The sequence below is a fragment of the Echeneis naucrates genome, chromosome 13 (assembly GCF_900963305.1).
Source record: "Echeneis naucrates chromosome 13, fEcheNa1.1, whole genome shotgun sequence".
In the NCBI taxonomy this organism is placed as follows: Eukaryota; Metazoa; Chordata; class Actinopteri; order Carangiformes; family Echeneidae; genus Echeneis; species Echeneis naucrates.
Window position 1 is genome coordinate 504,247 of NC_042523.1, and position 26,695 is coordinate 530,941.

The 26,695-nt window shown below is 42.5% G+C and overlaps 1 protein-coding gene and 1 long non-coding RNA gene across 2 annotated transcripts; one reads left to right on the forward strand and one right to left on the reverse strand.

Annotated features, from left to right (window-relative positions):
• The first annotated feature begins 378 nt into the window (after positions 1 to 378).
• cox7a1 (cytochrome c oxidase subunit 7A1) lies at positions 379 to 18,399 on the forward strand. Its single transcript, XM_029517375.1, has 4 exons — positions 379 to 479; positions 9,808 to 9,894; positions 16,698 to 16,782; positions 17,102 to 18,399. The coding sequence occupies exons 1-4, from the start codon at positions 465 to 467 to the stop codon at positions 17,158 to 17,160; spliced, it is 246 nt and encodes an 81-aa protein (XP_029373235.1). The 5' UTR covers positions 379 to 464; the 3' UTR covers positions 17,161 to 18,399.
• Positions 18,400 to 20,334: 1,935 nt separating this feature from the next.
• Positions 20,335 to 25,700, reverse strand: LOC115053576 (uncharacterized). The gene is made up of 3 exons (XR_003841462.1): positions 25,534 to 25,700; positions 21,225 to 21,389; positions 20,335 to 20,384 (listed from the first exon to the last, which is right to left on the reverse strand). It is a non-coding gene; the product is annotated as an uncharacterized LOC115053576 (long non-coding RNA).
• Between the last annotated feature and the right edge of the window lie 995 nt (positions 25,701 to 26,695).

A 26,695-nucleotide genomic window follows, 5' to 3' on the forward strand; every position in this document is an offset into this window, starting at 1 on the left:
CCCCCGAGATATTCCATAACTCTCTCTGTTCGGGTTAGGGTTAGGGTTAGTACTAAATTGGTCACTCCAAATGGAGGATTTTCTTTACTTTTTCAGGCCCTTCATACTGGATTTGCTTCAGTGTTTAGGTTCGTTTTCATGCTATAACCTCTCTCAGGGCACAGCTACCGTTACAGTGCTGTTAAACCAGAAAGACCACAGATCTACTGTGCTCTGGAATTACAGACTGAGCTTGAGACTCCTGAGTTTTTTATTACTATTATTCAGCTATGCATCTGGCTTATTGTTGTCATTTGTTAAGCACAGGCAGTTTGGCCCCGGCACAAGATTATAGTTTGGAAGAGATTCAGAAACACTGATACTGTGTGTGTGTGTGTGTGTGTGTGTGTGTGTGTGTGGGTCTGTGAGTATGTCCTTGTCAGGGTGCAGTGAGACAGCACAGATTGACGCACAACACCACCGACATGAATCGCCTACTGGTAACTACATGTCTTTTCTTTTTCCACTTGTCTTCTACCCTTTTCGCTTTGTTTGTTTCTCTGAACCTTCTGGACTCACTGCAGCTACAGTACAAAACGGTCAGATTAGACAGAGGAATGATCAAACTGTAGGTAGGTTTACTGTTATATTTCAGAGTGAGCTAAGTGTGTCAGACTTGACCTTTGTTCTGTGCAGGACAAACATGTAAGACTTTCAGTTTGAGACTGAAAGTTTCAGTCTCAAAGTGAAACACACAGTCTCAACACAGAAAGAGGCTGTGTTTTATTCTTGCGTTTGTGCCTGTTGGGACTTATACAGATATGACCTAAATTTACTGAGAGCAGGATGTCACATGACCTATTGCAGGGTCCTAAACTCTCTCCAAGTGTCATGTCCTTACACACACATCTGTGCCCCCGTGTCAGACAATGCAGCTCAGCATGTACACAAATGACCAACAAACACAGACTAACATGTTTACATTCTCGGCGTTCCTTCTCTACGGATTATTTGTTGAACTCAAAATCAAGTGTTGACCTGTTGCGCTGCATTTTTATTCCACAGATTAATTTACAGAATCCAATTTATATGATGAAATACATTTTTAACAAATACCCAATATGGTTAACCTATATCAATTGCAACATTAACATTAAACAAGTTCTGACACGCAATTAAGTTAATAAGAGGTGTAATAATATATAATTCTGTAAAGGAGACATTGTGTATAGCAAAAATAATGGTTTGTGTTTCATTTTTGCTCATCCATTGTGGTCTACAACAGTTTAAGTTTAAGGTCCTTTTTTGGAGACCACTTTCCACACGTTTCAAACCAGTTTCACTAACCTAAAACTGGAACCACCTCCTCCACTAACCACCAAGCCGCAGAAAATATGTTCACAACTTCCCCTTTCATTTGCAAGAACGTCATATCAACATGACTGTCCTGCATACAAATTTTTCTCTTGTAAAGCTGTTTCATTTTAGTCCACGTGTCACTCAAGGCCTGATTCCTGTGGTTTTGCAGTGTCTTTTCTAAATAACATGTGCTGATCAAAGTAATTTATGTTTGTTTGTTTGTTTGTGCAGTGAATCACCAAGTCATCCTCTTTGTTCCAGTTGCTGATACCACTAGACTCCATTGCAGGCCATTCGGCACAGCTTCCCCCTGTGACAGACACACACACACACACCTCTGATTGGTTTGAGTGTCAGGTTCAGAGGCTGTGCTGGCCAATGTGACCTTGGTCAAGGTTTTAAAAGTCAGTTTTCTTAAAGAGACAAACCGCAGCTGACTGGTGAGGTGTCACTCTCAGAGGAAGAAGTCTTTCTGTGGCAACAGAGTATTTGTTGTAAGAATGTATGACAATGTTTCGACACATTTCAACTTCATCAAAAATTTTACGTCTTATTACATGTGGTCCATTTTTCAATTTTGGTTATGTAAATTTGGTTGGTTTTGGTTATACTTGAATTTATCATATACCTGTAGTTAAAAGTCTTTGTTGTCCTGACAATAACAACAGCATGGTTACATTTATTGGCTGGTCATGGATGATAAAACAATATTAACGTTCATTCACTCTTACTAAAATGGCTCTCCTGTTTCATATTCCTGTGTTGAGTTGACCCCTCGTCCACCCTAAGATGTCACCTAACAACTAATTCTAATAATGTCTGTCTTACAGGACAGAAAAGAACACTTTTCGGCATTTGAGGAGAAAATCATAAAGACTGGACAGACTGGTAGAATAATCTGAGCTATCAGCCCTGTTTCAAATGCTGGAGTTTCAATGAGAACAAGTCACTGCTCTAAAATCATAAACAGAATCGACTGTGCTCGTGTTCATAATGAAATGTATTTGTCAACACTTTTTGACTTTCTGTAGTTCTTTGGGAGTCCTATAAACCCACTGAGTTGCAAGCTGATGTGATGGCTTAGGGTCTAAATCAGACATGTTGTGAGTTATGTCAAAGTAACTGATCAGTTCAGGAAGCATTCTGATCTGGTCTACAGGCTCAATACACTCATGTTTCAATTAATACAGTCCAGCTACAAGTCTAGATGGTTTTAAGAAACGGAGTAGTTAGTAATTTGCAGGATCACAAAATACAGCCCCAGCAGCTAAATTAGTTATCTTTATTGCTATTACTCAGAGTACAATGGAGTTCAGTGCAACTTGCTCTTGATATAAAGGAATATAATAAATAGTACACCTATTTATTATATTCCTTTATATCAAAGGAACTGTCCCTGCTTAGCCTGAGCCACTGCCCTCGCACCTCTTAATATTTCCTCCTGTCTCTACAACTAGCTTCCTCTTCTCTTTGGGACCTGCTCTACTCCACACAGGTTTGCCTGGACCAAGCCCCAAGCCTCCCCGGCCTATCTGTACATTACCCACAATCTCTGTATGCCTAAAAGTTGCTTTTGCTTCCTGCACTGCCATTCTTGGATTCCATTTTCTCCCCTTGGTTGGGTTTGGAACCACCTTACTAACTACCACATCTTTACTCCCAGATAACAAGAGCTCTGTCCTAACCTTAGTACATTTAAACTCCTCCACTAGACTAGATACAGGGAGCTGAAGTATGCCTTTCCCATACAGTACCACAGTGCTTAAACATCTCGGAACACCGAGCCACTTCCTAATATACAAACTTGCTAGTCTTTCCATTTTCTCTGCAGCAGCTATTGGAATCTAATATACTGACAGTAGCCACATCAACCTGGGAAATAATCCAAACTTCAAACACCACAGCTTCAACTTTCCTGGACGATTTATCTATTCTATCCAGTCCCTCAGCAACATCCTTCCTAAACTGCACTACCTGTTCTCCGTCATACAATTCTGCCTTGTACCACCTACCTAGGCTCTTTACTGGTTTTTCCCTAATTATTGGAATTTCCTCTTTATCTGTTTCAAACTTTCAATCACTTAATCTTCCTCTACTCATTCTCTCAAGTACTCTTTTCATACATGACACCGTTGTAGTTATCAATGTCATATCATCCATGTATGCCCTAATTGGTGTAAGGCGTATCCCATCCTGCCACCTCTCTCCACCTACAACCCCCCTAGAAGCTCTAATAATTACCTCCATTGTCATTGTGAATGCTAATGGAGAAATCGTACACCCTGCCATGATACCTATTTCCAGCCTCTGCCAACCTGCTGTAAAGCCTGCTGTACTTAAACATAGTCTGATATCCTAGAAATATGTTCTTACTAAATTGACAACTACTCCAGGCACTCTAAAATAATCCAACGCCTCCCAAATAAGGCTATGTGGCACTGCACCAAATGCATTTGCTAAGTCCAAGAATATCACATGCAAGTCTCTTTTCTCACTCTTGGCTTCCTGAATCTTCCCGTACTCTTTCAACCCTCTTTCCATCTCGCAACCCAAATCTTTCTACACTGTAGGAGTAAATAATGTCTCCCATCACAAGTCCCTGTTGGCTGTCTCCCATTCCTTGCTACTATTTGCCCTTAGGACATTTAACTCTAGCTTTCTGCTCCATATTTCTCTCTCTGACTGGCCTGTTCACCTCAATATCAGCTGCATCCCTTCTTATAACCTCCTCCTCCACCTCTGTGGCTGTGTTGCTGATATCCTTTGAACTGTGGTTTTCTACCTGTCGCTGGATTTCATCCGACTTACTCAATTGACTTCTTAAAAAGTTATGATCGATGCGGCCACACTGCCCTTCCTTTCCATCACATCTCTTTCTTCCCTGATGCACTCTAAGGCCTCTAACTGATGTTACTTTCTTCCAATCACAAGGACAAACCTGGAGCTTCTTTCCCTCTAATCTACCATTTTTATTTTCTCCAGCCACACTCACTATGCCCTGCAAACTCTTCTGCCCACTTTCTATTATTCTAACCAAAAATAGAAAAAACATAGCACCTGTCATTTTACAGCTGGGAGTCTTCATAATGGCAGCTCACACACCAGTTATTGATGGTTTGGTATATTTCCAGTTGGCCTTAGCTGTATTAAATGTTCATGACTCAGCAGAGGTGGTCCCTGGTGTCCTTGATGTTGATGATGATGAACAATGTTTTTTCAAAATTTTGTATACAGTTTTTACAACTTTTTGTGGCGGACTCCAGAAGCTATGCCTCTCACCCAGCAGGGCTGTTCCTGTTTCAGTTGTGTTTTGGTTGAGGATAAAAGAAGTTAAAACTTGCCTTTGTCTCCTGGCTTTTCCTCATCCTGCCACATTGGTGACCACGGATTGAACATGTTTGGAGCAGATGAAGAGTGTGACTCCACTTTGTCCACGCCGCCCCATCTCTCACAGCCGGCCATTCTCACCACGGCAGTTCTGGCAGTGCGACCCGGTGTTGTGGTTCCCGCATGTTGAGGCACTGTTCCACCTGGAACGCTGCGCTGGACCAACAGTCCACATACTGGGTCATGCAGCTCTTCCGCGCCCCCCACAACACGGAAGATACGTCCCCCTCAAACAGCTTCTGCTCCGGAGGTACAGCCTATCTGCCGCAGAGAGGGCAGAGAGGATCCTTTCCCTAACTGGATGGGGCGACAGCCCGGCCGTGGTTCTCATGGATCGGAAGAAGGTGGTTTCCTTTCCCCAACATGTTTTCCTGCGTCAGCTCCAGTACCCGCTGTGCATGTCTGGCTGCCAGTGACTGCCGAGGTTTGGCTGAGGGGGACGTATCATCCGTGTTGCTGCCTGGAGCAGTTGCCGATCAGGTCCTGCTAGCTACCAGACTTTTCGCTGTCCAGAGCGTCACATCGGAACCCCTGCCAACGGTGGATGTGGATCCGGGCGTGGTGGCTGGAGTATCTGCCCGGAGAGGCGCGGGAATGGCCTCTGTTTTTTCTACCAGCAGTTCGGTAGTATGGCTAAGCGCTCCGTGCTCATTTGAGCTGCTGGGAAACTCCAGGGCCAGTGCTCAGCAGCAGCTGTGAGCGCTGGTGGATGTAGAAAGCTGCTCTTCATCAAGGACTCATAGTCAGGACGATGGTTTCTGGTGGACCCCGGCTCACCAAAGAGCCTTCTCCCTCCAGCTAGCACAGACAGGTCAGCCGAAGGCGGCAGCCCGCTGCTGAGTGCAGCTAACAGTTCGCCCATTGCAATGCGGCACCTCGACACGATAAAAAGCTAAGGAGTAGTTCGCCCCCATGGAGCGTCTTGGCATAGGCTTTCGAACTGTCCATGGGCTTCACCTCTTCACATGGTGCCTAAGGTGGATGACTTTCGCCGCTTGAACAACATGACCGCAGATGATCACTATCCCATCCCAACATGCAGGACTTCTCCATGCGCCTGGCGGGTGCCTCTATTTTCTCGAAGGTGGACCTGGTGTGCGGATATCACCAGGTTCCTATGCGTGCAGAGGACGTGCCCAGTGATCACACCCTTCGGGCTCTTTGAGTTCATGTGCATGCCTTTTGGCTTGAATGGGGCAGCACAAACCTTCCAGAGGCTGATGGACTCGGTGTTATCTGAACGACATACTGGTGGCCAGTCTGTCAGCTGAAGAGCACCTGGCGGACCTGAAACAGATTTTTTAGTTGTCTGGATGAACACGGCCTGATAGTCAACCCGGCCAAGTGTCAGTTTGGACTGCTGGTGATTGATTTCTTAGGTCACTGCAATTCACCACAAGGCGCAGTACCATTGCCTTCTAAAGTGCAGATGGTGGCAGAATTTCCCCATCCAGTCTCTCTCAAGGCGTTGCAGGAGTTCTTGGGCATGGTGAATTTCTATAACTGTTTCCTCTCTCATGCTGCCCACCTCCTTCAGCCACTGTACAGAGCCCTACAGCTTAAGAAGACAAACGACCCTGTTGACTGGACTCCTGAATGTGTCCAGGCCTTTGAGGGAGCTAAGAGCACCCTTGCTAACGCTGCCCTCCTCGCCCATCGCAAACCCGCTGCACCCATAGCTTTAACGACGAACGCATCGGACATAGCTGTAGGGGCAGTGGTTGAGTAGCGCGTTGCAAATGTGTGGCAGCCACTTGCATTTTTCAGCCGAACACTGCGAGATAGTGAGCGCAAGTGCAGCATTTTTGACCAGGAGCTGTTGGCACTGCACCTTGCAACCCGTCATTTCTGCTTCCTGCTGGAAGGTCGCTCCTTCATGGCTTATGTGGATCATAAGCCGCTGACTTTTGCCATGTCCAAGGTGACTGAGCCGTGGTCTGCTCGTCAGCAGCGCCACCTGACGGCCATCTCTGAGTTCACAACGGATATTCAGCATGTGGTCGGGAGGTCAAACCCACTAGCACACCGTTTCCGATCCCAGTTAGACGTTCCGACCACATGCATGTGGACCTAGTGTGCCCTCTACCTCCTTAACAGGGTTTTACGCACCTTCTCACAATGGTGTATTGGACCACCAGGTGACCGGAGGTTGTCCCTCTGTCCTCCACGATGTCCTTGGACGTGCATTTCTGTCCTCCTTGGTCGCCCATTTCGGTACTCTGTCAGATATCACCTCAGACAGGGGCCCCCAGTTTTTGTCAGAGTTCTGGTCCTTGCCTGCATGATCACTGGGTGTGCAGGTGCACCGCACGACCTCATACAACCCTCAGGCTAATGGTTTGTTTGAGCGATTTCACCGGTCGCGTAAGGCAGCGCTGCGTGCTGCACTCTCAGATGATAACTGCATGGACCGTTTACCTTGGGTTATGCTCGGGTTGCGTTTGACCCCTAAGGAGTACCTTGATGCTTCGCCTGCTGAGCTGGTTCTCGGCTAGCCACTCTGCATCCCTGGAGAATTTTTGCCTGGGGGCTCTGCTCCTCGGCCTTGTCCAGCCATTTATCCTTTTTTGTCAGACAGCACTCGTGTACCGGGCCCCATTCACCACTGTTTCCACGGCCATTGATGCCTGCAGAGCTCATGTCGGCTCGGTTTGTTTTTGTAAGACATGATCCTCACTGCTCACCCCTTCGACCCCCATACAATAGCCCTTTTCGGGTTCTTGAGACGGGTCCTAAGAGTTTTGTGCTGCATATGGTTGGGCATAGGGAGCATGTTACACTCGATAGGCTTAAACCAGCGCACTTAGTGGCAGATGAAGCTGTGTTTCCGGCCCAGGTTCCCTGTCAGGGTCGTCCTCCTTCCAGGCCCCCAGCAGTACCTCCACAGGTTCTGCATTCTGCTTCTCACCCATTATTGAACTGTTTTTCTCCTGCTGTTTTGGCTGAGACAAGGCACAGCCGTGATGGCAGGTTGCTCAAGACTCGAGTGTAAGACTGATTTCTTTTTCCAGAAGTCCCTTCTGGGTGTTCGAGGGAGGGTGCCTGTGTGGCGGACACCAGGGACTATGCCTCTCACTCTGCAGGGCTGATATAAATAAAAATACACAAAAAATATTTTTGTCAGTGGTGCTTAAACAGTGCCTGTCCACCACATCTAATATGAACCAATATAACCACAACCTACATGACTTGTAGCTATACTAATTTGGAAAAGGGGTATGCCTTCATTACAACACAGTCGCAAACAAACATAGACAAGTGGCATGTATACACGCTCAATGGGACTGCATATGAAGCGTTCACAACTCTAAAGAGGGTTCAATTTTATATAACTCTCCTGCCATTCTCTTTTTTTCCTGAAAGTCATGTAGCATGCAAGGCATGAACCTTTTCAAGTGAGAGAATGGGCCCATATGTGCTAATGCATATATGCGTCTATACTTGCCACAACTTGCCCCATCTCTTTGTCCATATCTAGACTAGCCAGAAGCTGGGAGCAGACTCAGGTCCTACTCAGACAGTTATGCAGCTCACTCTGTGCCTCAAACTGGTGACTCTACAGAGGCTACTTTTTAACAGTGCACACAATGTGACTTCCAACAAAAATAGACATACAAATTACCTGTTGATGTCAATATCACTAACATTATATTTCATACCTTTCTCTATACCTGTCTATATCATGAAATATTCATTCATTCATCTACCCCTGTCCATTTTCGGGTCGCAGGGTTGCAAGAGCCAATCCAAGCTCGCGTTGAGCGACAGCTGAGCCTTGGACAGCTCACCAGTGTATCGTAGAGACAGAGATCAACAACCACTCACATTCACACTCAGACCTACGGACAGTTTAGAATCACCAGTTAACCTAAACTGGAGTACCTGCACAGAGAGGCCCCAGGCCCAGGAACCAAACCCATGACCTTCTTGTTGTGGGGCAACAGTGTTAACCACTATTCCACTGTGCCACCGTCCTGCCCTATCATGAAATAATAGAAATGTATTTTTAAACCATTTCTGCAGCTGCATGTGGAAACAGCTGCCTTTTAGCTCAGTGCTGCTGCCACACACACACACACACACACACACACACACAATGCAGGGTGTGGTGGTTGTGAGAGACTACTATCAGATGATGAAACGTAACTACACTAAACAATGGCATGTTTGCATTCTCATTATGAGAAAATTAGCTGGTTGATTTTAGCATTTAGCTCTAACACCATTGTCCCGTCATAGAGCTGCTTGTGATTTTTGCCAGTTCACAAAATTTAAGACCCCAAAGCACACTAAGAATGATTGGTCAGCATTATCAACTATTTCAGACCACATTTTTGTGATCTCAGTTCAGTTTGTTCCAAGTCTGCTTATCTTGTGCATTGTCAACACAATGGGCTCTGTGGTATTTTAACTCTTGCAGACTGCAGTTGACAGCTTGGAAGGGTCTGAGTTCATTCAGATTGTTCATATATGTAGAGAAAATGCAGTGTGAAACACCCTTAGTCTGTTTACATCAGAAGCCCCTTGAATTTATTATAAATGATTCCCACTCTGTATTTACAGCTGCCCAGTTGGGGTTGCAAAAGTGAGTAAACTGAGTTATTAGTGCTGTGATTATTTGTTTAATGTGAAAATAATGTTGTGAAACCCTGTCATGTCAGCTGCGTACTCTAGCTGAAAAACAGATTCAGGTTCAGAGACAGTTTCCCTTCCTCTTTCACATCCCATTGTATCATCACCTGCATTTTATTCTATCTATTGACCCATTTCTTATCTATTCCTGTTAATGTACATGTGATCGGAAATAAAAAGATATAACATTTGGTGGAGCTAGTTTTCTAGTCTGGTGCTAAGATGGCGGTATGATTAAAACTATTTGGAAACTGTGATGGGAATTGGACATTTTAGAGATCTGATCCTTATTCTTAACTGGAAGTGATGTGAAACATTGTTGGTGAGTGCATACTCTACAAAATCTGTATTTTTGTTGTTTATGGCGTCTCCAACAGAAGACAGGAAACACCTCTTTGTTTCCCAAATTACCAGAGCTTGTAATAAATCTACTTCTTGTTTCTTTTCCAGAAAGTTCCACTTCTAGCTAGCCGGGCCTTCAGCAGCTCTGCCAGACAGCTGAGGAACAGAGTCCCTGAGGCTCAGAAACTCTTCCAGGTAAGAGTTCCTGTAGGAGAAGCCTTCAGAGAGTTATTCAGTTTTATTGTGAGAGAAACTTCACTCATATGTGGAACGATGGCTGACTTTAAAAAAATAAAAGTTGGATGGATGTTATTTGATTGGAGGAATTAGACTTATTTCAAACATTCATTGTTATTACAAAGTGATAGAACACTGCTAAACATATAATAGACAGAAATTACTGAAAGCAGCTCTATTCCAAAAAAGATGCACTCATACATAACTGATGAGGTTTATTGTTTATTGTTTTAATGGATTTCCATTTGTTGTCACCATGGTGACGACTATTCTTCCTGGGGTCCCTAAAAAGCAAGACAAATAACTGTTCGTAAACAGTTTTCCCAAACAGAGATCACAAAAAAAAATATGAATATATTCATACATAACGTGTGCTTACACACATATGCACCCATATACACATAAAATCCTAAAAGCACATACAGTATACATACATACACACGTATACACTTAAATATACACAAACGCATATTCAGAGACCAGGGGCCTCATTTATAAAACTGTGCGAAGTGTACATATGCCCAAAAACCAAAGTTTGCATGCACCAGAAAATATTCAGATTTATAAACCCCTGCATACGCACACTTAAAGTAAACTTTGCTTTATAAATCACAGACTACAAGTGCGCAGCTGTGTCGACTTCATGTCACGCCCTGCAAACGCCCATTTTTAACCATAAATGGTCAATGCAAAGGGCCTCATGAAAGCAGCCTGCATATAAAATAAGGCTTAGCTACAAATGTTATGTTTTGTTGGAACCGATGGCGGTTGCAGGAAAACTAAATTTTTTTCTGAGGCGGAAGTGGAGACACCTGTTGGTGAGGTGGCGGCCCGAAAAACAGAACAGCTGTGGGTGGTCGGTTGTTCACCGATAAAGTCCTGCAGCTGCAAAGGGAGACAATACAAGCAAACAACAACCTGATGGAGGAGTTGAGACAAATGAGAAATGTAATGGTTGAAGTAGCAGAAATATTTAAAGACAATGTGCAAAAATGAACCTTTAGTTGTCTTTATAAACAACGCATGACATCCTTATGGACTCTTGCACCCTGTTCATATCCTGCTTGTCTTGAAAGGGGTCATAATGTTGGGGGGGATATCATTCCTCTGTGCCACATTGTGCACACTTTGGCAGGATGGTAAAGAAGCCTGCCGTCCCACTAATTCGAAGTGCGCCACCGGCCCTTCAGGAGGCTGATGGCCGCTTCACTGCTGACCGCGCACGGACTATTTCCTCATTTAAAAACAGGGTGAGGACCTGCGTCTTCTTCCAACGCGTTGCCCTCTCCAATGCTGGATCCAGTTCAGCACATAGATCCAAGAGCAGCTCTACGGAATCTAAAACGGCTCATGAGACACTCATCATCATGGGCCAATAAGTCGTTATGGTCCCTGAAGACCTTCTCCCTCCTAATTCTGCCACTGGCATAGTCCTCCATCAGTGCCATAGTGCCATGGTGCAGCATTACACACAGGGTTCACCGCTAACCCTAACCCTAACCGCTACTTATAGGTTTCATTAGTTCATGCCAACCCCCACCATGAAAAATATTCTTTAGATTGAAGTGTGTGAACATTAAACCTTTCTATATGCCTGGTTTGTTATGAAAAGCATCAAGTAGAGCTGATGAACTGAGAACAGGAAAGTATAACGACTGTTTAATGGCTTTGTTTTCCACACTTGGGATTTAACTGGCATTTGATGATGTGTTCACAGTATCGCAGGAAAATATTATGTTATTTACATGTCCTGTCCTCCTCCTGTTCCTGCTGAGTGGACAATATGACGGAGAGACAGTGATTAAATATAGAGAAGGGATTTTGATTTAGAATTATCTGTTAGATTCTAAGGAGATGTTTCCGAAACAACTACTCAGTCCAATGCAAAATAAGGCCATTGAATTAAATCATTCTGATGACATGACTCCAACACATGATACGGGCTGAAATTAAACATGTGAAGGGCAATCATAAAAACAATCGTTCTTTCGCATGCTAATCTCTTCTCCACTTTTATCCAGGAGAGTTTATCATGCATAGCATTTATATTATTCTTAATAGAGCAGTGAAGTGTCAGTCATGCAGCTCCATGCTGAGCAAACTGGAGTTTAAAAAGTAATTTTCTTGACGTGCCAGACCAGATTTCTGGGCAGTAGTCAAGGGGGGACAAGAGAGAGGAGACATCCTTGATGTTTGCCTTGAAGCAGACATCAAGGAAATTAGAAAGAAACTGGCGTTCCAGTAAGTCAGAAGAGTCTCACAGAGCCTGGAAAGATAGCCTAAAAACGTATAAAAAAGCTCTCGCTCTCGCAGTGCTAGAAGTTCATATTACTCAGCACTCAAAACAAGAAGAAGAAAACAAGAAAACAAGAACAACCCCAGGTTTCTCTTCAGCACTGTAGCCAGGCTGACAGAGAGCCATAGCTCAGTTGAACCAGTGATCCCCTTAGCTCTAAGCAGTAATGATTTTATTAGTTTTTTTTCAGACAAAATTCTCATGATCAGAGAAAGAATTTATCAGCTCTTGCCTACGTTAGATAAAAATCCCCTTCTGAAGACGGCAACTGCTGAATCAGCTGCGGCGCCTCTTTTACATCTGGAATCATTCTCACCTCTGAATCTCTCAGAGCTAGCTTCTATAGTTTCATCATCCAGACCGTCAACCTGTCTATTAGACCCAGTACCAACTAGCCTCTTTAAAGAGATCTTTTATGTAATTGAGCCGTTCATTCTAGATTTGGTTAATCTGACTTTATTTCTGGGTTATGTACCTCAGGCACTTAAGACTGCGGTCATCAAACCCCAGCTTAAAAAGCCTAATCTTGATCCAGATGTTTTGGCAAACTATACACCCATATCGAACCTTCCATTTATTTCTAAAATCATTGAGAAAGCTGTAGCAAAACAACTACACGAGCATCTGGATGGGAACAGTCTGTTTGAAGAGTTTCAGTCAGGATTTAGAGCCCATCATAGCACAGAAACAGCGCTGGTTAAAGTCTCCAATGACATTCTAATGGCCTCAGACAATGGATCAGCCTCCATACTTCTCCTTCTAGATCTTAGTGCTGCATTCGACACCATAGATCATAATATTTTACTACAGAGACTGGAACATGAAATTGGAATTAAAGGAACTGCACTAAAGTGGTTCAAATCCTACTTATCAGATAGACATCAGTTTGTTCATGTAAACAACAGCTCCTCCTCATGTACTGTAGTCAGTCATGGAGTCCCGCAGGGTTCGGTACTTGGACCAATCCTCTTTACGCTTTATCTGCTTCCTCTAGGCAACATTATCAGGAAACACAGAATCAATTTCCACTGCTATGCAGACAATACTCAGCTGTACCTATCAATGAAGCCAAATGAAGTCAGTCAGATAGTCAGACTGCAGGCATGTCTTGAAGACATAAAAGTCTGGATGACTGGAAATTTTTTACTTCTCAACTCTGACAAAACAGAAGTTATTGTACTCGGTCCTAAGCACCTCAGAAAAATACTATCTAATCATCTCATCAGTTTGGATGGCATTACTTTGGCTTCCAGCTCCACTGTAAGAAACCTTGGAGTAATTTTTGACCAGGACATGTCCTTTGTCCCTCACATAAAACAAGTTAGTCGGGCAGCTTTCTTCCACCTGCGAAACATTAGGAAAATCAGAAACATCCTTTCTCAGGATGATGCAGAAAAACTAGTCCATGCATTTGTAACTTCTAGGCTGGACTACTGTAACTCATTACTATCTGGATGTCCAAACAAATCTCTAAAAGGCCTTCAGTTAATTCAGAACGCTGCTGCACGAATATTAACAGGAACTAGGAAAAGAGATCACATCTCTCCCGTGTTAGCTGCTCTTCATTGGCTGCCAGTAAAATATAGAGTAGAATTCAAAATCCTTCTTTTAACGTATAAAGCTCTTAATGGCCAAGCTCCATCGTATCTCAGAGAACTCATAGTTCCTTACTGTCCTAGCAGGCCACTCCGCTCTCTAGATGGAGGTTTACTTGTGGTTCCTAGAGTCTCCAAGAGTAAATCTGGAGGCAGATCGTTCAGTTATCAGGCTCCTCTTCTATGGAACCAACTCCCAGCATCGGTCCGGGGGGCGGACTCTTTAGTAACTTTCAAGACCAGGCTTAAAACTTTCCTGTATGACAGAGCGTACAGTTAAAAAGTCCTCTACTCTTTAGGTATGCTGCTATAGGCCTAGGCTGCTGGGGGAAGGACTGAGCTTCTCTCTCTCTCTCTCTCTCTCTCTCTCTGTCTCTCCCTGTCACCCTCTCTCCCCCTCTCCCTCTTTCTCTCTAACTCCCTCCTTGCATGCGCTGATAAAAACCATCCTTCTTAAAAAACAAACAAACAAAAAAAAAAAAAAACACAGTTTCACCCAGTTCTAAGCATTTATACTGCATTTACTGACCATGTTCTGCCAAAGTCTCTGTCTCTCCCAGTTCCTCTCCTCTCTCTCCCTGTCCTCATCCTGCAGGTGGTGACTCATCACCATCCCATGTTCCTGCAACACCTGCTGGTCCCATATAGCATGAATTCTGTATTACAGCTCAACTCCATGAACTTCATGCAACAACATGTTCCTGCCTACACCCCCCCCCCCTCCAATGCCTGTCTCTCTCTCTCTCTCTCTCTCTCTCTCTCTCTCGCTCTCTCTCTCCCACTCTCAACCCAACCGGTCGAGGCAGATGGCCGCACCCCCTGAGTCTGGTTCTGCTCGAGGTTTCTGCCTCTTAAAGGAAGTTTTTCCTTGCCACTGTCGCCAAGTGCTTGCTCTTCGGGGGATCTGTTGGGTCTCTTTAAATAAATTTTTAAAGAGTTTGGTCTAGACCTGCTCTATATGTAAAGTGCCTTGATGTAACTTTGTTATGATTTGGCGCTATACAAATAAATCTGATTTGATTTGATTTGATTTGATAATGATTGAATAACAAGTGTAATCATTGTGTCAGGTAAAAAACATGCACATCTTGTAATGTTTGAAATACGTTTACTAATTTTGCGGATTATGTTCTTTATATGTGTAGACCAAGATAGTTTCATTAATGGTAATGCCCATGATAGGACCAACTTCTAATCAGACCAAAGTGAATAGTTAGAACCAAGTGCCATACATTTTTTTTTGGAAATATAAAATTTTAACTTGTTTGCTGTAATCCCATCAGATATCATGTTTAAGTGTCTTCTCAACTTGCTCAGTACAACTAGCGGATGCAAAGATGGTTATATCATCCTCATACATTGTCATACCGGCATTTCTCAACACATATGGCATATCGTTTACAAAAATAGAATAGAGAAGCGGTCCGAGGCAGCTTCCCTGGGGAATACCACACTGAAAGCATCTCTATATCTGAAAAAGAACCATTAAACATAACACACTGTCTCCTTTCAGTCATATAATTTCTCATGAAATGAATCACAGAGTTTTTAAAAGCATAGGCTGACTGCATCAAGAGTAACAGTTCATGGTCAGTCAGATCAAAGGCTGCACTGAAGTCCAGAAATACACACCTATAACTGACTTTCTATGTATCTGTGTAAACAGCTCATCAGTGAGACATGACAGTGCAGTGCTAGTGGGGTAGCCTTCCTTATATGCATGCTGGGAATCAGAGTTCAAATTATTTACTTCAAAGTAATGCTGAATTTGCTTTAACATAATTCCCTCTAATAGTTTATTTAGTACAGGTAATACACTAATTGGCCTGCTGCTGTGCCCTGTAAGTGGCTCTTTACAGTTTTTTGGCAGTGGACTGACTTTTGCAATCTTCCGTAGATTCGGATAAATACATTCTTTAAAACATAGATTGAAAATGTGGCACAGTGGCTTTGCTATTACTCTTGCTGCAAGATTTAGATGTGTGCCATCTGAATTATCCAACCCGCAAGGTTTGTCACACTTAATTGTCAGAAGTTGTTTTTCCATATCCTCCTCTCTAAGAGTTTTAAATTCAAAGCAACAATCGTTATTAAACATGATGGGATTTCTTATATTAGCTATACATGGCCTGTGACATCCTGACAGCAACTAATCACTAGTTGAATGAAGTTTTTGTAAGAAATATTTGTTGAAATAGTTAGCTATATCATAAGGTTTGGTACTGTATATTTTCCACACTAGAAACAAAGTCACTTTCAGAAAATGTTTTGTAAATCCTCTTGTAAGTAATCTTAGGCCTTGCTTTGGGAGCCTTCATTTTTATAGCTAAGGCAATAATATTGTGTTCACTAAAACCCACAGGTACTGACACAGGTTTTGAGCATTTAGTCTCTACTCACAGTTAGTAAAAAATTACCAATACATGCTGATGTGACTGAGCCATCACTGTTATTATTTATTCAGTGGGTAGGTTAATAACTTCAGATAGAGTGCATGCATTAGCTGCATCACTCAAAGTCTTTTTCAATGAACAATAATCAGAAAACCAGTCGATATTCATATCAGCAAGGAAAGAAATGTCATTACTAGTATCTGTTGCATTATGAAGCACAGTGCACAGAATTTAAAAGTGGAGATTAGCATACTTGTGACTTGTGAATCTACATCATCGCATCCTTGTTTGGGATTGATGTGGGGGACACAATGCAACACCCCTTTGGTGGGTGGGTGATGAGGCGGTCGTGTTTAAGGTATGCAGTGTCCCCCCTAACCCATGCCCCATTTAGTGATTTTAGTTTTTTTTGTAACATCAGATTTCTTTTTGATATTTTATTAGACTCTTTTAACCACATGTTATCTGTGGTTACAGGAGGACAATGGGCTGCCAGTCCACCTAAAGGGAGGAACCCGTGACGTCCTGCTATACCGCGCGACCATGACTCTAACTCTTGCAGGTAATGTGGCCCAGAGTAGAATCCATTTCAAACAAATAATCTAACAAGTGTAACTAATTTGGTATTTGGAGGTGAGAAAGCAAGATTTGAACATCTGTGGCCTTAAGGTATTGTTGGACAGCTCCACATCCTACAAAAAAGTTGGTTTCAAGCACACCCTGGCCTTAAACCTGATCCTCTTAGGTTCTGATGTTGTATATGTAACCATAAAACATTTTAAGTCCACTGAAAATAAATCAATGAAAATACAATTTTAAAAAATTGTTGCAGTCGTTCTGACATATATGTTATTTGTGTGTGTGTGGTATCATCTTCACAGGAACCTGCTACTCTTTGTACTGGCTGCTATTTGCTTCCATGCCTCAGAAGAAAGCATAAAGAAGAAATGACTCCGGCTTTAGTCTGTATCACCCGGAAAGCAGACTCAGCCCTGTCTGACACTAATGGTTGCTATTTTTAATTCCAGTCCATCCTTGTTATGTACATCATGGCAACAACGAATATGTTAAAAACTCTAAAAATCTTACACTTACCTTCTCTAGTTATTTATTTGTGTGTTGAATTAAGGGTTAGTGTTAATCCACAGACATTCAAGCTACTGATTTGATGATGTTTCCATCCATGCCTCTGGTGGTTGATGGTTGATGGTTAAATAGTACAGACATACTGCAGGTCAAGGATGAACTACAATTACCACTTAAGTGTAAGCAAACCAATAAGATCAATTCACTCTTGTGCATATCACCACTTAAAATCCAACAATGTTCAGAACCTTCAGATCCCAATTGTCAAGGCTCAACATCAAGCAATAAACCCACTACAGATTAAGCCAAAAGAATCATAAACAAATCCACTGCCAAATTTTTCAAAAAACACATGGTGCAATTTTCAGCAAAAAATCAACACTGCAAAACACCACTGTCATTTTTTCAAGATTCAAGTGGTTTTTACTGTAGCTCAGTATGTTCGGTGTGAGGATGAAATTATCATCCACAGGAACAGTGGTGAACCACAATATATACACTGTACAATATAATTAGGGTAAAATAAAAACTAAAGTAAAAGTAAAGCAAAGTCATGGTAATAAGCTACAGTTATAGTTATACATGTATACAGATTTACATCTATACATACAATGCTGTTCTCAGCAGCAGCAGTCTTTCAGTCTGGCACTCAAGTAAATTTAATAAAGGTTACACCATGTAAAAATGAACTTTGTTAAAAGTAAAAAAGTAGGTTATTTTAGATGTACTTAGAACTGGACTTTAGAATATTATAAACGTTGGAATAACTGGCAGAATACTCAGTAAATCAAATGTTTATTTTTTTTTGCATTGTTTGTATAGATCAATTGATCTATACAATGGATCAGTATCAAAAGTCAGTTAATATCGACAAAACAATGGTGCTGAGGAGGAGTGACGTTGGATATGACCTGTTCTGTGCTTTTACAGTCTTTCAATGTCTGGTAGTGTGAATCAGGTGTTAGCCATGCCCTAATGCATATCCTGATTTATGGACTCTTTTTCCCCTCTTTGGATTCATAATTTTAAAATTTAACAGTATTTTTTATTTTATTATTTTATTTTATTTTATTAAAGACGCCTTGAAAATGGAGACTGAGATCTCATTAGGAAAAATTTTACTGAGCTAATAAATCAAGTGAAAAGTAGCCATTTTCATATAGATTTCAATACAAGCTCACTTCTTATTACAAAAAGTGGAGTTGCCCCTGATGGTCATTAGATAATATGTAGCTGTATGGCTTTTCATTTGCTTCACTTTCTTACATCCCAATTTCTTTTTTCAGACCTACACCCAGTTTAACATCCAATTCCCAGTCATATGCATACAACCTCCCTTCAAGGTTCAAGATCAAGATCAAGCAAACTTAAATATAAGAACTCACAAGTAAACACAAAATGCAGTGTTAAGAGCTGATTTTATTTATTAAGGGAAAAAAAGCCATCTGGACCTACATGGCCCATGTGAAAAAGTAATTGCTCCCTAAACCTAATAACTGGTTGAACCCCCCCCCCCCCCCCCCCCCCCCCTTTTTTTTTTTTTAACTGTGAATTTACAGATACTTTTTTTTTAATTAAGTGATGCAATACAGGACAGAACAGGTGAGAGACATAACAAAGGTATCCAATTAATACAGTGAAGACAGGACAAATGAAAACAAAAGACAAAACAGAGACAAGCAGGAACTAGTGGTTTATTTTCACATTACATGTATTGTTTTGTATGATTCTACCGGCTGCGTAACGTAAGTGTGTGGAAGCGTGTGAGTGTTGAGAGGCAAAAAATGGGAGATGGCTTGAAAACAACTGGAGTACGGAAATGTACAAAAGTGACTCAACGATTGAAAAATAAAATTGACATTGAAACACTGAAATAAATAAATTTGTCCAGTTCATGAGGATAGTTTTCCGGAGCAAAAAAAAAAAATAAAATCAAGCAGCTGGAAAACATTAATGCATGTAACCCAACAGAAACGACCCAGAATGAATGGGACTACCCAGAAAAACTGCATTTTATGTTTACTTGGGTTATCTTCGTTTAATATTTAAATTTGTTTGATGATCTGAAACAGTTGAGTGTGACACGTGCAAAAAGTAAGAAATCAGGAAGGGGGCAAATACTTTTTCACAGCACTGTATAGCTCTATGTGTTGGCCCTGGCAACCTGTCCATGGTCTACCCTGCCCTGAGCAGGAATTTGGCTGGATTAGATCCACACATTATAAATAAAAATAGATGAATGTTTTGACTTTACAAAATCCTGCTAAAAGTTTGAAAATGTATTCGTTTGACTTGGGAAAATTTGACTCAAGACAAAATTTCAGCACCCACCCAACCACCCACTCCCCCACATAAAAACCTGCAGAAAAACAAAAGAATTAATTTTTCTTATTTATTATTACAAATAAAACTGCCACTGTCAGGCCTAAACCCAAATAAGAACAAAGGAGGGGTGAGTGACACACATGGTGACTGACCACAAATATGTACCTAAAAAAGTAAATAAAAGCAATAGCCATGGGTTCATCCTTCGGATCATTCATTATTCGGATGAAAAGGTTAAAATACATTCTTTCTACTTTGAAAGTTTGGCCTGGTGGTGGTGCTACATGAAATTTGCTCATAAGTGTCATTATCAAGGGACTCCTTATGTATTGAAAGAAAAAACTAAGTGCCTGATACAAAATATTTTTCTGGCGGTAAATATCCTTGGGGTCAATTTGACCCCAATTTGACCCCAAGGATCAAGTATGTTATTATATTTATGGATAATAGGAAGGTCGCCCCACAATAAGAAGGTAGCGGGTTCGGCTCCTGGCCTTTCTGTGCGGAGTTTGCATGTTCTTCCTGTGTCTGTGTGGGTTTCCCTCAGGTACTCTGGTTTCCTCCCACCATCCTAAGACATGCATGTATAGGTTAACTGGAGACTCTAAATTGACTGTAGGTGTGAATGCGAGCATGAGTGGTTTGTCTCTGTTTGTCCCTGTGTGTTTACCTGTGATTGACTGGTGACCTATCCAGGGTGTACCCCGCCCCACTCCCAATGTGAGCTGGGATTGGCTCTAGCAGCCCCACAACCTGGATACAGATAAAAGCAGATGAAGATGAATGAGTGAGTGAGGAGGGTTAGGAACACTCCCTGGAATGAAATGGAGGAACTCCAACTAAGTCTACCCCCCCAATATACCTGTACTCAGCAGTAACAAAAATCCATCAAAGAATACAAAGAATCCTATTATGAAAAATATGATTGTAGTTTGGCATCAAATTAAAACATATCTGAGAGAAACACCCTGTCTCTGTGTTTTCGGCCCTACGCGGGGAAATGACTCCATCCCTCCAGGTAAAACACCCAAGGGAAAAATAGAAGACCTTTACAACTCTCTAAATTTTTCATACCTAGTAATCATTTTTTTTCTTAAAATACCTACAGTTAAGATATTTCATTAGAACCCACAGAGATCAAGCATTATGCATTCCTATATTGTCTATCATAGAAAAATTTATGTCATGAATTGTTTATCGAGGGGTTTAATATCCAAAATTAACAAATGCCTAGTAATAAGAAATAAAGAGACATCTACAGGATGGCTGGAGGCATGGAGAGAGGATCTACAGGAGGCAATCCCAATAGAAAAGTGGGAGGAGGCATGCGTTAAAGCACAATCGAGAACTACTCACGCTCGCCTGAAATTACTACAATAGAACTGGTTGATGCTAACGTATATCCCTACAGATAAAACAGTGCTATACCTGATATCTGTATGAAATGTGAGAAGGCACAGGGTAAGTTCTTCCATTATATTTGGCAATGTACAGAAATAGGAAAATTCTGACTAATTATGTTCATTTTGTCTTCTGTTACGATAATTGTTATTTTTCTTGTGTTCAGCCAATTAAGTAGAGATGTTTTTTTACCTGCTTGACAGTTTCGACTGTGACTCCAGTTTTCCTCAGAAGCAAAGGTATGAAGGCACCCAAACTGCAACTCCTCTCCTCCTTGACTACACCTAGAAATCCTCTTTGTGGAGATCACAAACAGGATCAGTGACACAGCGCAGCCCTGGCGGAGGCCAACCCTCACTTTGGAAAAAGTCAGACAGAGATTGGATGGCCATTAAAATTGGCCCCCTCACCCCATACTCCCACAGCACCCCCCACAAAAATTCCCAGTCATATGCCTTTTCCAGGTGAACAAAACATATGTAGACCAGATGGGCATACTCCCAGGCTCCCTCTAGGATCCTTGCGATAGTGAAGAATTGGTCCGTTGTTCCACAATCAGGAACAATGCCCCCGTTACAGAACCACTTCAGATTTGTGTCAGTGCAGGAATTTTCGATCAGTCTGCTTGATACACTTCCACTCACACAGTAAAAATATCAATCAAGTAGCAAACCACCCCACATTTAAATGTGTCCTCATAAGCACTTCATTTCTAGCACATTTAGTTTAAATCATGATAGTGATTTCAGGGGGGATATGTGGGAGACAGCATCCAGAGGCCTTGTCACTGTTCATGCCTCAATATGAGAGTCTGGTCATCAGGACCTTCTCTGGTGCCAAACAAGTCAAAACAATAAGTAGAAGACATCTGGGTGCCAGGGAAGGGAACTACACTACACATATGCACACAGAGCTGCACAATCACTATGGTTGAAGTTCAAGGTGAAGATGAAGGCTATCCACACAGCACACACACGTAACCTGTCTTAGGTATAAGAAGCATGTCACATGTTTTTCTGGATGGTTCTGTCTCTGATTACGTTGTTAGTAGGGCTGATGTGAATAAAGAGACTCCCCATCTGACACCTGTGTCCAAACAACCTGATTTCCTCTTTTCCACCTCTTTCCGCCACAATAATCAACTGTGGTGATGTCGGCTGCAATCTCTTTCTCCTTCTCTTTTCTTCCCCTCACATACATTTACACGCAGCGACCAGTTGCCATCTTGGCCATTGAAAAATTTTCTGAATTGACTCTATGACCATCTTTACTGCTCTCACACACACACACACTCCCACATGCTCACACATTCCTTCTCTCTCCTCTTACACACACCCTCCCTCAAGATCCATAGATCGACTGGTGCGATTGCTGTTGCTGTGCCATTGTGATTGTCATTGCTATCACTATTTATTAGTGTTGCTGCATATGATATTACTGCTGTTACTGCTATAGCTCCCCTGTTGTAGATTAGTAGCTGATGTGTGTCATTGAATAATCAAACTATAACAGCCATTTATCCAGAGTGATGTTATTTTGAATAATTATTGCTATGAATAAATTCTGTTATATGTTGAACCATCGTTGTTTGTGATTGTTGTGGCTATAATTGTGACAATTGCTGGATTTATAACAGTCTGTGCTTGATTTCACTCCTTCTGTTAACCTTCTGAGACTGAATATTGAGTTTGCTAATTTGGACATTGGTCCCTGGTAACAGGGAGGTGCCCCGAAATTCACTACTTATAGTAAATAGTCTTAGATATCAATGATCATTTTCCATAATCATTGATATTAATAGCCAATCTCCAAATTGTTCCTACTGGTGCATAACACACATCCGATCCGATGCACTTCAATATTTCAAAGGGGCCTCAATGGAATGAGGAGGGGGGTTCTGTTTTAATGTAGTGGGATCAGTTAACCAGATGACATCTCCAGAAACACTGGGAGTGTGCTTGACACCTTTGTCACACTGTTGTTTCTGTTAGTTATGGGCGTAGCCTCTGTTCCATGCAGCAGAACTGAAGGCTGACTGAAGTTTCTGAGTCAACTGTGAAATAGGGTTAGGAGAACACGGTGTAGATGACGATAACGTGCTGTTAGGTGACAGCAGGTTTGCAGGAATCCTGGCTTCATGACCATGCGTGAGGAAGAATGGAGTGAATCCCGTCATAGAGTGAGGGCTGGTGTTGTAAGCCCATTCACCGGGCTGCTGAAGGAGTAACTTGGCTAACTGATCAATGAGTGTCTTGTTGAATTTCTCAATCTTGCCGTCAGAGGATGATATGGGCTGGTGTTTGTTTTCTGGATGCCCAGCAGTTGACACAAGTGTCTCACTAAGACAGACTCAAATTGACGTCCTTGATCTGTGTGCAACATTTCTGGAAAGCCATATTCACAGATTAAGTTTTCGAACAGGAATTTTTCTATGGTTTAGTCTAGACTAGTGCTAGTCTGCAATGGCATAGAGGTTGGCATCCTATAATGTCCTTAATTCAGTAGGCAGTGAGACCTTCTCCAGTTTCAGTGTGTCTTTATTCAGAACAAAAACACAGGCTACTGTGGGCTGTAGCCTGCCCCAAAAACATCATCATATTCCTGAAAACACTTCTCAACCTCCTGCTTTGGCTGCCAATGCTGTAATGGTGTGGGCCACTGCACAACGCTGTTGGGGCGGCCACCCCGACATCTGAATGACATGTTCATCTGAGAAAGTGAGCATTCCTCTCCTACTGTTGATGGCACAGTCCAATGCTTTCAGAACATTTTGCCCCACAATACAGTCCTCCAGGTTTGCAACACACACTGGGCAGTCTTCTTTCCCACCCCTAGACTCACTCTCACCTCTCCCACCATGGGAGACCACTCACCAGTGACTTTCTGAGGTTTCACTGTTGGGGGGGGAAACCTTTGTCCCTATTTCCACCATGTCAGGTTTCACCAGTTTTGCTGATGAACCTCTGTCCACCAGTGCAGAGCAGTGTACCTCTCCAATAGTCACTGGGGCGAACCAGCAAGCCATCCAACTCCTCACCTTGTAGAAACACCCCCTTTTGGTTGTGTTGTGCTATGTCTCCAACTCTACTGGGTTGGGACGCCTCTCCAGGGATGTGCACCGTCCTGGTTATGCGGTGCATGTCCCATTTCCCTGTTTCAGGGGCCTATTGGGGGCGTATTGGGGCACTGCCGGCTCAGATGGCCATGCTGGCCACATCCCCAGCAGGTCCTCGGGCCTGGCCTGGGGCACTGTTCCTTTTGCAGCGTGGCAGCCTGCACCAGCTGTGTACGTTCTTCGGCCCAGGCCGGTGCTGCTGTGCCCAACTCAGTCCCACTTAGAGCTCGCACTTTCAGGGAATTTTCCAAAGCAGCCCCCAGGAGATCAGCACACATCACCTCCCTCTCCAACGCCAACTCCAAAGCCTCCAGGAGGGACTTGGGTTGAACCAGTAATTTCTGAGAACGCAGGTCAGCTGTTAACAGTGCTTGGAGAAAATAGTCTCAGGCTAGTTAAGGTTTGAATATGCAATACACAGATTACAGATCTAATGGTTGTAATATTAACACATGACCGTGGCTTTTTCACCACAGATAATCCCTAACCCTCCCTAAAAAAGATATGCATTCTCCCTGAATGATATGCAATGCATATTCTTGAAAGAGATAACCACATCACTCTGAAGTCATTGTCTTCTACTGCCTGTTACTCTGTGCAAAATCAAAAAGACTGAGAAAGATGCAAAGATGCAAAGAAGTGCAATTGTCAAAAATAAAACACTATTGGTTGTAATGCCATTGTACACAGTATCCAAATAAAGAAAACTCACTACTGCTAATGGGTAAGTTCCTCAAGAGGCTACAATGCCTTAGAATGGCTTGCTACTCTGCGCAAAATAAACAAGATTTGAACAGAACAGATTAGTGCAATTCTCAAATGTAAAATAAAAGATGTATTGGCTATAATGGTATTGCACACACTCCCAAAGAAATGCAGGTAAATATCACATTAAACTAAAAACTATACAACTCTGTAAGCACCAGCTTCTTCTTCTTCATCTGCTACTCTGAGCATTGTGTGCAAAATCAGAGAGAGATGTAGGGATGGCTTGCTTGTCCCATGGTCAGGGACATGGGTTAGGGTTATCATCATCGAACGTCTCCTCTGTATCTGACGGTGACTAAAACGATAATCAAGTTGTGTTTTCTCTCTTTCTTGCCCAATCCCCTTAGACCTCTCTCTCTCTCTCACACACACACACACACACACTTCTTTGTCCTATCCACTACAATAGCACAAATTTTTTTATTGTTTTATTTGTTATGCCTTTGCAAAGTGCTCATTTCATTCAATTTGAGGACATATATTTCTACTCATTAATTCAGCAAGTCAGTCGTCTAATCAATGCAGTTCAGAGGTGGTTTCCTTTAGCTTCTATTTTACTCCAAGTTTAGTGGAAACAGAGGTTTATCTGATAAAAATAACCTTTGTGTGTATGCTTACCTTCGAATGTATTTCTGGATGAGTCGTCGTAAATGTCGCTTCAAGTTGGTGGTGTTTTTCCCAGCGATTTTTCCTCAAATCAAATCAGATTTATTTGTATAGCGCCAAATCATAACAAAGTTACATCAAGGCACTTTACATATAGAGCAGGTCTAGACCAAACTCTTTATAAATTAATTAAAAAGACCCAACAGATCCCCCGATGAGCAAGCACTTGGCAACAGTGGCAAGGAAAAACTTCCTTGAAGAGGCAGAAACCTCGAGCAGAACCAGGCTCAGGGGGGGCGGCAATCTGCCTCGACTGTTTGGGTTGAGAGTGGGAGAGAGAGAGAGAGAGAGAGACAGGCATGGGGGGGGGTGGTGTAGGCAGGAACATGTTGCTGCATGAAGTTCTTGGAGTTGGTTGAACTCTGCAGTAGATGACACTTTGAGAGATGTCATATCTACCTGTTTATATTGGACTGCAGGCTTTCTCTGGGCTTTGCATCCCTTAAACATATGACCACTTAATCTGCATCTGAAAAATGGTCACATTGCTCCTCTATGTTGTTCTCCTGACAAATCCTACAGCCATGTTTCTTGCGTGAGCATGTTGCGTAGATTGAGGCCAGGGCCAGACATGGACAGGCAATATGGCGCACCGGGCAATGCCCAGTGGGCTGACACACTGAAAAAGTATATTATAAATCATTTGTAGGGCTTGGTTCCTGGCCTGGGGCCTTTCTGAGTGGAATTCGCATGTTTTCCCCATGTCTGCGAGGGATTCCCCCGACTGGGCCACAGTCCAGAGACTAATTCTAATTAATTAATTAATTATGGACACTAATTAATTAGTGTCCGTAGGTCTGAGTGTGAGTGTGAGTGCTTGTTTGTCTCTGTCTGTGTCTGTGTGTTGGCACTGTGATGGACTGGGGACCTGTCCAGGAAGTACTCCTCCCTTGCCCAATGTGAGCTGGGATTGGCTCCAGTGCCCTACACAACCTGGAGATAAAAAAGTAATCGATACGGTGTATGGAGAAGACATACATAAACACATTAGATTCTGTTAGACACTGAAGAAGCTGGAGAGAGAGGGACTGACCCTGAATGCTGAAATGTGAGTTTGTAAAGAGCAGCATCGTGTTTCTGGGCCACAGAGTCACAGCAGCCTGTGTGACAGCAG

Bases quoted from the DNA above. Each gene is read 5' to 3' on its own strand.
- cox7a1 (XM_029517375.1), top strand. The intron at 9,895-16,697 runs GTAAGAGTTCCT...CTGTGGTTACAG, and splicing joins AGGCTCAGAAACTCTTCCAG to GAGGACAATGGGCTGCCAGT. The intron at 16,783-17,101 runs GTAATGTGGCCC...TCATCTTCACAG, and splicing joins CATGACTCTAACTCTTGCAG to GAACCTGCTACTCTTTGTAC.